Source organism: Microtus oregoni, unplaced genomic scaffold, assembly GCF_018167655.1.
Source record: "Microtus oregoni isolate MIOR12 unplaced genomic scaffold, Mior012 000028F_ref0000031, whole genome shotgun sequence".
Classification (NCBI taxonomy): Eukaryota; Metazoa; Chordata; class Mammalia; order Rodentia; family Cricetidae; genus Microtus; species Microtus oregoni.
The window spans coordinates 4230118-4245464 of NW_024543087.1; the positions used below are offsets into that span (position 1 = coordinate 4230118).

Below are 15347 nucleotides of genomic sequence, written 5' to 3' on the forward strand. Positions count from 1 at the left end.
GGCTGGGGTTCCCATCAGAGAAGCCAGGAGCCGGTGTGAAGAGAGTGGTGGCCTTGCTAGCCAATACAGGCGATGCAGTGAGAGCTGACTTCAGTGACATCCTACTCTAAGATTCCAGCTTGGCAGCCTCTTGTCATAACAATAATTATTTTTATTTTTTCTTAAACCTTTTTTACTTCTGAGAAATTGTCTTATGCATCCCCGACTGAACTCAAATGCCTTTAATCTCAGGGCCCTGGAGGCAGAGGAAGGTGAATCTCTGTGAGTTCCAGGCCAGCCTGGGCTATGTAGAGAGACCCTCTCTCACACTCACCACCCCCAAAAAGAAGTGTTACTGGGCAGAAAGAGGATTTCATGGTAACAAAAGAAGCTATTGCCGGGCGGAGGTGGTGAACACCTTTAAGCCTTTAATCCCAACACTCAGGAGACAGAGGCAGGCAGATCTCTGTGCATTTGAGGCCAGCCTGGTCTACTCTAGAGTGAGTTCCAGGACAGGCTCCAAAGCCACAAAGAAATCCTATCTTGAAAAACAAACAACAAACAAACAAAAGCTATTTGATTAAAATTCAAGGAGAGCAGTCAACAACAGCTTCAAAATATACAGCAAAAATAAAATGAAAAGTGAATAAGCCGTAATTAAAGTCGGGTGCTCTGATGTGCCTCTCCTCGTGGCTCACAAACTAAATAAACACGAAGAATTTGGCCTGTCAGGGTAGCTCGACAGGCAAAGGGGCCAGAGTTCGATCCCTGAGACACGTGGTTCAAGGAGAGTGTCAACTCTTGTCCTCTGTTAATAACTTTTTTTAATTAAAGTTTTTTTAAAAGCTTTATTTATTATATATACAGTGTTCTGTCTGCATGTTGTGATTTAAATGAGAATGGCCCCCAAAGGCGCATATGACTGCATGCTTAGAACCCAGTTGGTGATCTGTTTTGAAAGGATTAGGAGGTTGGCCTTGTTGTGTCACTGAGGTTTCAAAACCCCACGCCCCATGCCCAATTCTCTCTCCCCAGCACCGTGCCTCCCTGCCTGCCACCCTGCCCCCTCCATGATGGTTGTGGGCCAACCCTCCGAAACTATAAGTGACTCCCAATAAAACACTTTCTTTTATAAGTTGCCTTGGCATGGTATCTCTTCACAGCGACAAAACAGTGGCTAAGATGGAGGTGGAAGACAGCTTCTCAGACCTGCCTAGGATCAAACTTAAAATGCATAAAATGCACCCCAAAAACACAGTGCTCAGAGAGAACTCTGTGCCACTAAGTGAATATTTAGATAATAGATAATTTGTTTCCAGGGAGCCCATAATAAATAAAGCCCAAAGGAAAGAGATGAGATGAAAATCAATGTGCAAAGAAGTTAGTAGGAAGTCAGCACGGCCAAGGCTGGTTACCTGCAAAGATAAAACCACTGATGAATACCATAAAACCCATGCAGGAGAGAGAGGCAAACCCACAAACCATCTGTATCAGGACCAGAAAGGGACATCCTCATACTAAAAAAGAGGTTCAACAAAATTAATTGTGCAGATTTCATGTTCTTGTATTTGTGAACTTAAAAAGAACAGCAAAATTTCTTACAAATCAAAAGCAGGTAGAAAAGCTGAATTGTAGGCAGAGGCTGCTTGTTCATTCCTGCCCACCCAGATCCAAAATAAGCACATAGAAACTATATCAATTACAGCACTGCTTAGCCAATAGCTTAGGCATATTTCCGGCTAAATCTTATATTTTAAATTAACCCATTGCTATTAATCTGTGTATCACTACATGGTTGTGGCCTGCCAGCAAGGTTCCATCAGGCATCCTGCTATGTGGCATCTCCCTGACTCCGCCTACTACTCTACATCTCTCTTTGTATTTTCCACCTGGCTTTACTCTGTAAAGCCATTGACAAAAGCAGCTTCTTTATTAACCAATGACAATAAAACATATTCACAGAATACAGAGGGGAATCCCACATCACTAAATGTCTCTGTGTGGTATATTAAATGCAAATCTTTGTACAGAAGTACCTTGGATGGGTTTATTAATAAATTGCATCAAACCTTCAAAGAGAAACTAATGCCATTTTTTTTTTACACAAACCACTTCAGAGAATAGATTTTAAAAGGAACATTTCTCAATGCATTTTAAGAAATCAAGCCTGGTTAGATCATTGGGAATGAGAAAAATTATAAAACATTGTCTCTCATGAACACAACACACACACACACACACACACACACACACATCCCAAAACTATGAGGTCTCTTTTTTTTTCAAGAAAAAAAAGTATTTTATTTCTTTTAAAGAAAGATGGTGTTAGCCTGATGTGGTGGCACACACCTTTAATCCCAGCACTCAGGAGGCAGAGGCAGGCAGATCTCAGAGAGTTCCAGGCCAGCCTGGTCTACAAAACGAGTTCCAGCTGCGCTGTTGAACAGAGAAACCCTGTCTCGAAAAAACAAACAAAAAAGGATGGCACTTGCATTTAGCAGGCGGAGACAGAAGAATTGAGAGTTCAAAGCCAGGCTGGGCTGCAAAGTGCGACTCTGTCTCGGTAAACCAGGGGAAGTGGGAGGAGGGGAAGCGGGGAGAGGGGGACAGATTGGGAGTAGGAAGAGTGGCGGAGGCACAATCTGTGCATGCCCTCCTACAAAATGTAGTCTAGGGTGGAGGAGTGAGAAGAGTGCGTATCCCACGCCCCCGCAGGCATCTGTCTTCCTATGGAAGAGTGCGCATCCCACGCCCCCACCGGCATCTGTTTCCCTAGATAGAGGAAGAGGTGGCTGCAACCTTTTGGAAACACGTTCGCGAGGTATTTCTTGAACTTCTCGCCTATGAAAGCATAGATGACAGGGTTCACACAGCAGTGTGTGAAAGAGATGACCTCCGTGACATGGGTAGCCAGAGCCAGCTTCTGGCTCATGGCACATCCATCAAAGACATGCATGTCGTGCAGGGACGTGAGGAAGAGGACCACGTTGAAGGGGACCCAGAACAGCAAAGACGCGATGACTACAGTGAGCACCAGCTTGACGGCCCTGGTCCGGTTGTGATTCTGGCAGCTGCGCAACTGCTGCAGGATCCTGATGTAGCAGAAGAGAAGGATGGTGAAGGGGAGCAGCAGGCCCAAGGTGTTCACTTCAAAGTGAGCAGACAGCTTCCACTTCAAAGACTGGTTGTCGTAAAACGGGAAGCACTGTAGAACACCATTCTCAGCAGCCACTTGATAAAACACCAGCAGCGGAATGGTGGCCAAGACGGCCATCAGCCACACCGCCAGGCTCAGGGCCGTGCCCACTCGGGCCGTCCTCACTTTGAGGGCATAGACAGCGTGGACAATAGCCAGGTACCTGTCCACGCTCATTAGGGTGATGAAGAACATGCTGCTGAAAAAGCCCATATAGTAAAAGCCGGAGACCACTTTACACATGGCAGTCCCAAACACCCACTGGTCCAGTAGGTAGTGAGTCTGGAACGGGAACGAGAAGACAAAGAGCAGGTCCGAAACGGCCAGGTTCAGGAGGTAAATGTCCGTGATACTCCTCAGCTTCTTGTAGGCCACAAGGACCAGATGACCAGGCTGTTTCCCAGAAGGCCCAGTACAAACAAGATGCAGTAGAAGAGGGCAAGTGGCAACCCGCTGCCCCTGAGGATGAGCTCCGTGTCACAGGGCATGGCGAAGTCGTCAGGGTAGTAGTCCGTCGTCGTCACATTGGGCTCCAGCGTGTAATCCATTGAGGCAGGAGACTGGCCAAAGAGGAGTATGAGAGATGCTGAGGATTGCATGGACACACTGGAGCCCTTAAGCCCCTCCCCTAGCCCCTTGGGGCTCAATATCAGGTGTTAGTGGGCACATGTGCTCTACCACCAGGGTGTGGTGTATTCTCCCTAGGTTTTGCTTCCTTTGTACAGGGTAGGCGGTTTGGGAACCTACTACTTAGCCCAGGCTGGCCTCATGCCTCAGGCCCCTGGTGCTGATATAGATCTGTACCATGTACCACCTTGTGTGGCTCCTCTTTCCCTTCCTCTTTCTCCCTCCCTCCCTCCTTATTTTAATTAATTTTTATATTTTTGAGATAGAATCTCATTATGTAGCACTGGCTGCCCTAGAACTTACGATATAGACCAGGCTGGCCTCAAACTCACAAAGATCCACCTGCCTCTGCTTCCCAAGTGTTGGGATTGAAGGCGTGTGCCACTATGCCTAGCTTCTCTTTCATTTTATGTATCCATAAACAATATACAGGTAGGATATGGTGGTGCAAGTCTATAATCCCAGCATTTAGGAGGCAGAAGCAGGTGGATCTCTGTGTTCAAGGCTAGCCTGGTCTACAGAGTTCCAGGACAACCAGGGCTACACAGAGGAACCCTTTCTCAAACAAGCAAAATACCTAGGTGTATGCAATGTATAATATTTATGTATTAATTCACAAGTAACATAAATGATGTTTCATATTTTGCTTTAGATATATCCCATGATATTCATGAATTCATGATATTCTTCCATTGCTTCCATAACCCCCAGAAAAAATTTAAAATGCAATAGAAAAAATGATCCCAACTACACTAAAAATGAAAAGCATCAGGTTTTCCAGAAAGTAAACCTGATAAAGACTTTATCATCCAGTCATATCAGAAATGCTATATCATCCCCTCATATCAAAAAGGCTATATGTCATCCAGTCATATCAGAAATGCTATATATCATCCAGTCATATCAAAAACTAGGGCCTAGGAAGAGATAGCTCAGTAAGATGCTTGTCGAGCAAGGATGAAGACCTCAATTCAAGCCCCAAAACTCACGCGTGGTGGCGTGTTCCTGCAATCCCTGTGCTGGAGGCAGAGACAGGCAGCTCTCTGGGGCTCCGGCCAACCCGGCCTGCTTGGTGAGCACGAAGCTGAGACTCTGTCTCAAGAAACACAGCAGAGAACACCTGAAGGCTGGCACCAAGGTTGACCCCTGACCTGTACACACAAAAAATGAAATAATTGAGAATAAAAACTTACGGGGCCTGAGGGTGCTGCTCACTGGTAGAACACATGCTTGGTGTGCACAACACCATTCTCAATACTCCCCCTCAACACACAAATTCTGAAACTTCACTGAGAGACATACAAGATGGTGTGATGGAAAGGAAGCTTTTGAGGTAAAGGCTGGTCCCCAGGAGAGCTCATCCTTGCTTAGTTTCCCCTCCTGCGAAGCTTTCCCTCCCTCCTGTATTCTGGAGAGAGCAAGGGGCAGGCCCATCCTGTCAGCCAGCAAGACATACCCAAGCTCAGGCTTTGGAGACATTCAGTTTCTTTTTTAGAAGTTAGCCTTCTCCTGACCTCTCTGTGAGGAGATGAAAGCACCCCTGATCGCCTTGGCACCCCAACCCCAGGATGCTCCTTAGCAGGTACCTGAGCAGAGCCTTTGTTCTGAGGTTGTCAAAGCTGCCCGCTCTCCTCTGCCTGCTGCTGCATATCTGCCAACCTGTGGCTTCTCTTTCTCAGCGGTTCATAAGTCAATCTGAAGAGTGAAAAGGGTTAACGTGACAACTACCTCTGGTTTTTGATAGTCCTGCCCCGCCCCCAGGGGCTTTTTGCTCTCAAGCTTCAGTTGATACCATCCGTCTTTTCTCCTCCTATCTAGGGCAGAGACAAACAGGGTGCAGTGCGCGACTCCGCCAGCAGAGAAGACGCCTCAACAGGATTCTTCTTGAAACGTACTTTAATGGAGCACAGAAGACTGAAGTGTAGATAGAGGCGAAAAGACCCCGAGCCCTTCCGCGCGGGGGGGGAATATATACAGCCCCTGGTCGGCCTCTGACGTGTCATTGCCCGATTTGACGTATCACTGCTCGATTGGCTCAGACCACACTGAGGCAATCGTGTGAGCAAGACGTGTGAGCAAGTGATAGGTGAGAATCAAATTACTCCTGGGCCAGCGGTGAGCGGTGAGCGTGCGCAGTTGTTCACCAACTAGGGACAATAGAAAAAACGGCAATGGGCTTAATGCCAGACCCTACATCTCCCCCTTTTTTGTTTAAAAACAGAACACCCGATCTAGTGGGGAACTTCATGACTTTCCTCACGATCGAGGGTGCAAAAGCACCCTAGTCCAAATCCTCTCGAGTGTAATGACAGCAAGGCCAACAAGGTGCAAGGACTGTAAGACCGGGTAAAAGAGACAGAGAAGAGGGGAGCAAAGATGCACCTATCTCCGTGCAATGCCCTAAGGCTGGAGGTGCCGAGGCTGCATCTTGCTCAGAGGCCATCTTTAAGGCTACGTAGCCAGACCTGGGGGGAGACTCCTTGTTCAAGGGCAGCAAGAGCCTGTACCATAATTGCTTTATCCCTGCGCAGGCGTGTCCTGAATCGGCAAAGGAGCCATAAGCATATGACCACACCGAGGCAGCACAGGGCACTGAACATTCCCACACCCACCCACTCTTTGAAAAAAGAAAAGGCAGAGTAGAGCCAGTCTGAAAACTGTCCAAGAGTGAGAGGCTGCACGCGGGTGCTATTCAAAATGGTGATTTGAAACAGCTGCTCTTGAAGTAGCAGTTCCATCTCTGGCGACCAATTTCCTGCCAGGTTTCGTCCAATTTGTTCAGACTTGTTCCGCCAGACTGTCATCTTCTTCGCATCTGTTTGAGTCACCCACAGCAGGATGATCAGTATTCACTGGGTTGTCTTCATCCTTCGCAGCGATCTTCACTTCTCTGGTCAGTTTTACTGGCACCCAGATTGGGTCCTCCTGATCCTGTGGGAAAACACAAACAGCTTCCCTGGATCTGGCAATCACCAGATCCGGTCCACTCCATTTATTTTTTAACACATCTTTCCACTTTACTAGGGTGGATTCTATGGCGCTCATGCTTGCATGTTTATCAGCAGGTGAGCGATCCTTATCATCCAAGGTTAAAAAATTCAAGGTAAATGTTGCCAAGGATATAGCATTCCTTGGTGGTAGGCCATGGCCTATTCCCCCTTTTTTTGTAAAAGTTCCTTCAGGGAGCGATTAGCCCTCTCAACTATTCCTTGTCCTTGTGGGTTGTACGGCAGGCCAGTATGATGTTGAACACCCATGCGTTCACAGAAACCTTTAAATGTTCTGGATGTATAAGCCAGGCCATTGTCTGTTTTTAAGTGTTGGGGCTTGCCCCAAGCAGCCCAAGCCTCCAAACAATGTGTTACCACATTGGTGACCTTCTCCCCAGTCAGGAGTGTGGCATGAATAACCCCTGAACAAGTATCTACTGATACATGAACATATTGAAGGCGCCCAAAGGCGGGCACATGAGTGACATCCATCTGCCAAAGGTCCCCGGGCTTAAGACCCCTAGGATTGACTCCAACATGGGAAGAATGATGAAAGGAAACACATGCTTCACAAGACTTGACTATTTCCCTGGCATTTTGTCTAGTTATACCAAATTTTAATCTTAAGACTTTAGCACACACATGATATAATTGATGGAACTGCTTTGCAGCCGCTAAGGGGTCCATAATTTAAGATGGAAAAGCTTTTGTTGCAGCATCAGCTTGCACATTAGCATCTGCTAAAGAGCCGGGCAAAAGGGAATGAGTTCTAATATGGGTAATATAGAAGGGATATTTCCTGCTCCTAATCTCTTGACGAAGAGCCAGGAAAACACAGGATACAGGACTAGTAGTTGATATTATTGCTGAGGCCTCTAGACAGCGGACTGCATTAACTACATAAAGAGAATCCGAATAAATGTTCAAGGGTTCTGGGAAGTTGCGAAACACCTCCAACACCATTTGACACTCAACCATTTGCGGTCTGTCGTACTGGAAACATTTCCTCACTGTCCCTCCTCCCAGTATCACATAAGCTCCTTTGCCTGAGCTTGAACCATCAGTAAAAATCGTAACCGCCGCTTCCAGCGGATGTGAGGCTGTTATTTTAGGGAAAACCACCAGATGGTGCATAATAAATTGTAACAATTTATCTGATGGATAGTGATTATCAAATCTACCATTAAAGGTGGTAATCAACACGGCCCAGTCATCTACGGTGGCACATAAAATTTGAATCTGTTTAGGATTATATGGCTGTATAAGCAAATGAGGTTGCATAGCAAAATATGTCAAAGACAATTTTATGCCTGCCATAGCAATCGTAGCGACTGCTGCAGGATAATATTGAATAACCTTAGGGATGGAGGCATGGACATGGACCCACAACAAAGGTCCCTTCTGCCAGAGTACTGCAGTAGGGGCTTCTTCAGTTGGCAAGATACACAATATTGGAAAAACTGTCTGGTTATTAATCCACTGCCCTTGTCCTAGCAACATATCAGCCGTCCAAGCGGCATTGCCATTAGCCGCATTAGCGCGGGCCTGTGCAATGGCAAGATCAGTATATATAGATTGAAAATCCAGGTATTGTCCTAAAGAAACACGTGCTTTCACTGTGCTCATCCAATCAGCGGGGGTCATAGCTGACTGCCCTAAATGCTCCACCAATCCTAGAGTAAAGCTGGCTGACATTCCTTAAGTCCGTGCAGCCTCCGCCAAATCCTTTACGCTCAAATCCTCCTCCTCATCCAACCGATCCTCCTCATCCGATGATCGGTCAATCGAAAAATTAGCAAACTCATCCAAAAGTGGATATATGCTTTTCTTTTCTGGGGTAGCGCTACTCTGGAGTTTCTTTTTTCCCTTCCGAGAGCTATTGTCGCTCTCCTTAGTTTCTTTCCTTTTAGGTCCTCCCTTTCCTTTTGATTCTGACTCTGACATGCTGTCCTGGTAAGCAGAGAGTGTTCTACGGCCTTCCTTCAATGCCTCAACACACTTACCTTCCTTCAGACAAGCCCTCACTAATCTCCATAGGGGAAGTGTCCCCGGCCGGAGTGTGCCCTATTCTTTGGCTGTCTCAAGATCTTTACCCAATTTCTCCCAGCAGGGAAGATTAATGTCCCCCAAGCCTGTGAACCAAGGAGCTGCTTGATCCACGTCGTCCAGGAACTTCCTCAAAGTTCCATCTGAGACTTTCAGGTCTCGGGTTCTCAGTAGTCGCTGGAGAGGACACAAAAATGAGCTCACATTCCCCATGCTGTGTGCTTACCTACGCACAACTTATACACGGGGAAAACCCGGCCTAACTACGCCGGACTTACTTTCGCTTTGTCTACAGCAGGTTCCAGTGGACAAACTCCCATCCAGGCTTATGACAGCGCACATAAGAAAAAGGGCCAGAGCATAGATCTGTGGCTCGACTCCCCCCAACAGCACGTCAGAAAATTAACTTTCGGAGGACTTACCGGCACTGCCGCTCCGCACGTCCAAGTTCTGAATCCTCTCACTGCTGTGAGGGTCTTTTGCCTGGTGCCTGGATGTCAAGGTCCCTGGTTTTCGGCACCACTTGCAGAGCGCGACTCTGCCAGCAGAGAAGACGCCACAACAGGATTCTTCTTGGAACGTACTTTAATGGAGCACAAAAGACTGAAGTGTAGATAGAGGTGAAAAGACCCCCGAGCCCTTCCGCGCGGGGGAATATATACAGCCCCTGGTCCGCCTCTGACGTGTCATTGCCCGATTTGACATAACAAACTCCATGAGGAGCCTCTTCAATGCCCATCTTCCTCTTGAAGTAGATTGGTGCTGCCAGAAGTAGATGTGTCTTATCGTCATGAAAAGTCTAAGTTCTTGGGGCTGGAAAGATGGCTCAGAGGTTAAGAGTACTGACTGTTCTTCCAGAACTCGAGAGTTCAGTTCCCAGCAACCACATGGTGGCTCACAACCATCTGTAATAAGATCTGGCGCCCTTTTCTGGCCTGCAGCATACAGAACACTGTATAAATAATAAATAAATCTTTAAAAAAGAAAGAAAAGTCTAAGTTCTTAAAACATTTTAAATGCCATCTTCTAAAGGTCTTTGAAAGATTTGAAGAATACCTATCTAATGAAATATATCTCTATATATCTAGAAAACCTATCTAACATGACTACAAGCTTGACTATTATAGATGATTATCTAGTAATCTATATTTCTTAATTATACATTACATTTTTAAATGAGCTGCACAAGCACAATATCATAATCAAAAGCAGAAATATATATAACAAAATTGACCTTAAATTTGTATCACTAAGCCAAGATCCATGCCAATGCAAATCTCCATAGCATATCCCCCTTTAAATGAACAATATTTAGAAATTTGGGCATAGTTCTCTCCAAACTGCTTCCTCCTTTTTGTTGGACAAAGTAATTGGGGGGGGGGGGATTCACAGTGACCTTTCAGAGGGTCTTAGTCCATCAAACCACATTAGTCTGGAAGGAATCCACAGGTTCTCATCCTCTGTGGAAACAAAAGAAAAACCTCTTTTTCAAAACAACATATCCTTAGACCTAAATTTTGAAGTGAAGAAACCTTTAAAATATATGTATTGGTTTAGCTTCACAGTCCACAAAATCAAATGCCTCTCTGCAATCAAAAAAAAAAATCAAAGAAAACACTGTTATGGTTTTGGTCCCTTTAAGAGACAAGCCACACCCATTTCCCTCCCCATCTGCTGAGGCAGGCTGATCTTCAGCTTCCGGCCTGAGCTCTCTCTCTTTTCCATCTTCCTCTCAGAGAGGCAGCTTTGCTTCTGCCTCTCTCCCCACTTCTCTGCTTCCCCCCTTCTCTGTCTCTTTCTCCTCTTCTCTCTCTCTCCCCCTCTCTCTCTGTCCCCCCTTCACCCTTCCTCCTCCATAACCCCCTGAATAAACATTCAACCTCATCCTGCATGTCGTGTCTATCCATGTTTCTGTCTTCTGCCCGCCCACCATGTGTCTCCCTGCCTGGGACCAGCCATTGCTCAGGGACCAACAGCCATCTCTGCCTGGGGCCCACTGCCTGCCACCACATGGCCCACCACCACCATTTGGGACCTACAGCATTTCTGCTGCTTACTGCCGTGGGGATCTTGCAGCATTTTTTAAAAAAGAATAACAAACACAATAGTATATATAATCCAGACTCTCTGTGTATATTCTATCTTTGTGTGGCTTATTTTTCTTACTCTATCACTTTTTTTTATAAGTTTACTCTGTCTCTTTAAAGACTTTTATTTTTTAAAATACCATTTATTTATTTATTTATTTATTTATTATGTATACACTATTCTGTCTGTGTGTATGTCTTCAGGCCAGAAGAGGGCACCAGACCTCATTCCAGATGGTTGTGAGCCACCATGTGGTTGCCGGGAATTGAACTCAGGACCTTTGGAAGAGCAGGCAATGCTCTTAACCACTGAGCCATCTCTCCAGCCCCACCATTTACTTTTTTTTTATAACTTGATATATTCTTTTTCTTCTCTCTCCCAAGCCTATGTACATTTTTTATACACATTGTGACTCATTTAGAAGTCTTTTTCATTTGAATTTGTCTTTACTGTGTAGCTGTAATCCTTTTCTGACCAGGACTGCTTCTTAAAATGCTAATTAGCATGGCTAGGACTGTAACGGCGTAAACGAATGCAGACAGATTGTAAAAATATATATAGCTTTAATGGCGAAATAGACTTACAGAACCACCGTTCTGCAGAGACCAGGAAAGCAGAAAGGGATGGGAGCACACTTGCCAAATTTCTAGGCCAACATTAGCCCGAGGCGAACATGCCCCCTAAGGGGCGGGACTTATCCCTACATCTCCCCTTTTTGTCTAAATAAGACAGAACTAAACCAAATACAACTATATACAATAACAACAAATAATAAATATAACAAACAATATTGAGAACAAAAGCTTTGCTAAACATTCTATATCAAGGAGTCCAAATAATGTAGAGAGAACCTACAATTATATAATCTTCAACTCCGTCAAAGATCTGAGAAGGGAATAAACACTACTCAACAAACGAGATATATCCAAAATTTGCAACAATTGACAGAGACAACTGACTACCTGGGCAATCACCCAAAGTCTCGTTTGCAATGTTGAGTCAACCAATTTTGGCTAAGGCCTAACATAACTGACATACCATTATTAAAGGCAAGGAACTTTTCAAAACTATCTTACCCTGTCTTGGCAGGATATGACAGTCCTGTTTTATCCATTGATGCACGCTCTGTATCTCTGTCAGTGGTTGAGGTATGGGCATTTCTTTGCCCAAAGGCCAGTTCTGCCAAAAAGAAAGGCTCCAGGTGGAGTGTCTTTGGTGCTCAACATTCTCTCGGGAATAGAGCGGTGTTGCCAGGAGCAATTGTGTCTCACTATCACGAAACTCTGAGTTAGATTAAAGACCATTTTCTACAGCTCTTTGAAGAGGTCGAAGATTATCTATCTATACTGAATATAATCTCTATATATCTAGAGAACCTGATTAGTCTAATTATAAATGACAAACTTAGATGACTATTTATCTATATAATTCTCAAAATCTATCTAACTTAAAGATTAAGACAATAAACAACTGTGTAACAAATGAGGATAATGACCTCCAAATATAAACACTGTACAAATATACATTGCAATATGGCAAATATATATCAATACACAAATATTATATAAGTATCTTAATCAGAGGTAGAAATGTACACTGCAATATGGTAAATATATACTATATATATATATATCAATACAATATATGTCAATACATAAAAATGTTTTAAACAGACATAGAAACATGCAAGCATACAATAGTCAATATAATTTAACTTTGTATCAATATATAAGAATCGATACCAGCCGGGCGATGGTGGCACACACCTTTAATCCCAGCACTCGGGAGGCAGAGGCAGGCGGATCTCTGTGAGTTCGAGACCAGCCTGGTCTACAGAGCTAGTTCCAGGACAGGCTCCAAAGCCACAGAGAAACCCTGTCTCGAAAAAAAAAAAAGAATCGATACCAATATATTTGTCTAAAAGCAGTAACTCACAATTATAAATCTATTATCCCATCATTCCCTCTTTTTTTTTTTTTTCAAAATGATCCCTGCTTTGCCTTTTGGCTCTGCTCAGTCCAACATGGTGGAGATCCATTACCACCTCTGTGAACCATGCTCATGGTCCCATTTTCAGGCACACAGGGGGTCTATGTTGCCATTAAGCAAGTTATAGCATTCTGCTCACAAACCCCATTTAAATGCTCCATAGTTGGCCCTCCCGAAAGTCAGAGTTGTTTGTGTGACTAGCACGAACCAGGAAGCCTTCTAAAAAGGAGCTGCACAGTTTTTGCTGCCACCACTGAGACAGGAGCCTTCTCTTAAGAGAATCCTGCCTCTGCTTGCTTCTCGCAAACAGAGCCCACCCGAGAAAATGCTGCTACTGAAAAGCCATGCTTAGCTCTGTTCTTTTGTGTCTATGATTCTTTTTTTTGTTTTTTGTTTATTTATTTATTTATTTATTTTTTAGAATTCTTTTTTAAGATCTCTCAGACTTTTTTATGTGGATGTTGTCAGCCCAATGTTGAGTGCCAAATTGTTAGCAGAGGCTGTATGTTTGTTCCCGAATGCTCAGACTACAAAACAATCACTCAGAAACTGTATTATTTGCTATACTGTTTGGCCAATGGCTTAAGCATATTTCTGGACAACGCTTACATCTTAAATTAACCCATTTCTATTCATCTCTGTATCACCACGTGGCTGTAGCTTACCAGGTTAAGTTCCATCCGCTAAAGTCTGTCTCCGGTGGGGCTACGTGGCTTCTCCTAGACTTTGCCTACTCTCTCTCTCTCTCTCTCTCTCTCTCTATATATATATATATATATATATATATATATATATATATATCTTTCAGCCTCGCTTTACTCTATTAAACCATTGGTCGAAAGCAGCTTCTTTATTAATCAATGGCAATAAAACATATTCACCGCATACATCACCTCCCACATCAAGGTTGTTTTCTAGAACACAAGCAGGGAAGAAAAGTCTCCACTGTTGGGTCTCAAACTCCTGGACAAATGCTGAGCTGCCTATTTAACCTATCAAAGCCTACCTGACTGCTCTCCCAACATCCCTCAGTTCCTACCTGTTACAGGGTATGGCTGGCATACCCCACCCTCTCTCCCAACCCTCCAAACCAGGGGTTGGGCTACCCTTCCCCCAGCTACCTACCCTGTATAATCCAGCCATTTGGTTACTTAGTCTTTTTCTGTCTACTCTCTTGGCCAGTCTCTTGGCCCAGGCCACCCCTCTTGGTTGGCAGCTGCTCTTCTCTGTCTCCCCTTTCTCCTCACATGGCCCCAACCCACGGTCATGTCCACACTAGACTCTCCCAGATGTCCTTGTCTCTGGCTCTGTGAACCCTTTTATCTACAACCAACTTTCTCTTCCTCCATACCTAGAGACAGTCACATCCTTTCCTTTTTTCCTTCCTTCCCTCCCTCCTTCCTTCCTTCCTTCCTTCCTTCCCTCCTTCCTTCCCTCCTTCCTTCCCTCCTTCCTTCCAACCCTCCTTCCTTCCCTCCTTCCTTCCTTCCTTCCTTCCTTCCTTCCCCCTTCCTTCCTTCATTCCTTCCTTCCTCTTTTATTCAACCACCACCAAAATCCAAACACTGTCACCCCATGTCATTTATAATAGAAACATTTAGGAAGTGGTTATGGACTGTAATTAAAAATAAAGAAATAAAAGCTGGCATATAGCTCAATTGGTAAAGTGCTTGCTGTGCAAGCATGAAGACCCAGAGTCGAGTGTGGTGTGTGCATCTGTGATCCCAGAGTCGAGAGTGGTGTGTGCATCTGTGATCCCAGAGTCGAGTGTGGTGTGTGCATCTGTGATCCCAGAGTCGAGTGTGGTGTGTGCATCTGTGATCCCAGAGTCGAGTGGTGTGTACATCTGTGATCCCAGAGTCAAGTGTGGTGTACACCTGTGATCCCAGAGTCACATGTGATGGTGTACATCTGTAATCCCAGCATTGGGGTGGGTACAGCAGGATCCTGGGATTTGCTGCTCAATCAGTTCAACCAAATTAGACAACCTTTACTATTGTTCTTTTTAAACTTATTTTGTGTATATGGATGTTTTGTCTGTTTGTATGCCTATGCATCACATTTATGCCAGTGGAGGGTGTGGGATCCCCTGGAACTAGAGTGTTGTGAGCTGTATATGGGTGCTGGGAATCAAACCCCAGTCCCTTGGAAGAGCAGCCGGTGCCCTTCACCACCGAGCCACCTCTCCATCTCTCCAGCTCCATCTACTCCTGTTCTTCATTTGTTTGTTTCAAGACAGGGTTTCTCTGTGTAACATCCCTGGCTGTACTGGAACTCACTTTGTAGAGTTCCAGGCTGGCCTCGAACTCACAGAGATCTGCCTGCCTCTGCCTCCTGAGTGCTGAGACTAAAGAATGTGCCACACCCCGCTACCATTCTTTCCCTGGTCTGGAGCTCCCTAATTTCAGTAGGCTGACTGGGCAGTGAACCCC

The 15347-nt window shown here is 45.0% G+C and overlaps 1 protein-coding gene across 1 annotated transcript; it reads right to left on the minus strand.

Moving 5' to 3' along the window:
* Positions 1–2635: 2635 nt before the first annotated feature.
* On the minus strand, positions 2636–3723 carry Ccr8 (C-C motif chemokine receptor 8). The gene is given in 2 exon segments (XM_041677551.1): positions 2636–3561; positions 3564–3723. Coding segments are annotated over 2 exon segments (1086 nt in total).
* Between the last annotated feature and the right edge of the window lie 11624 nt (positions 3724–15347).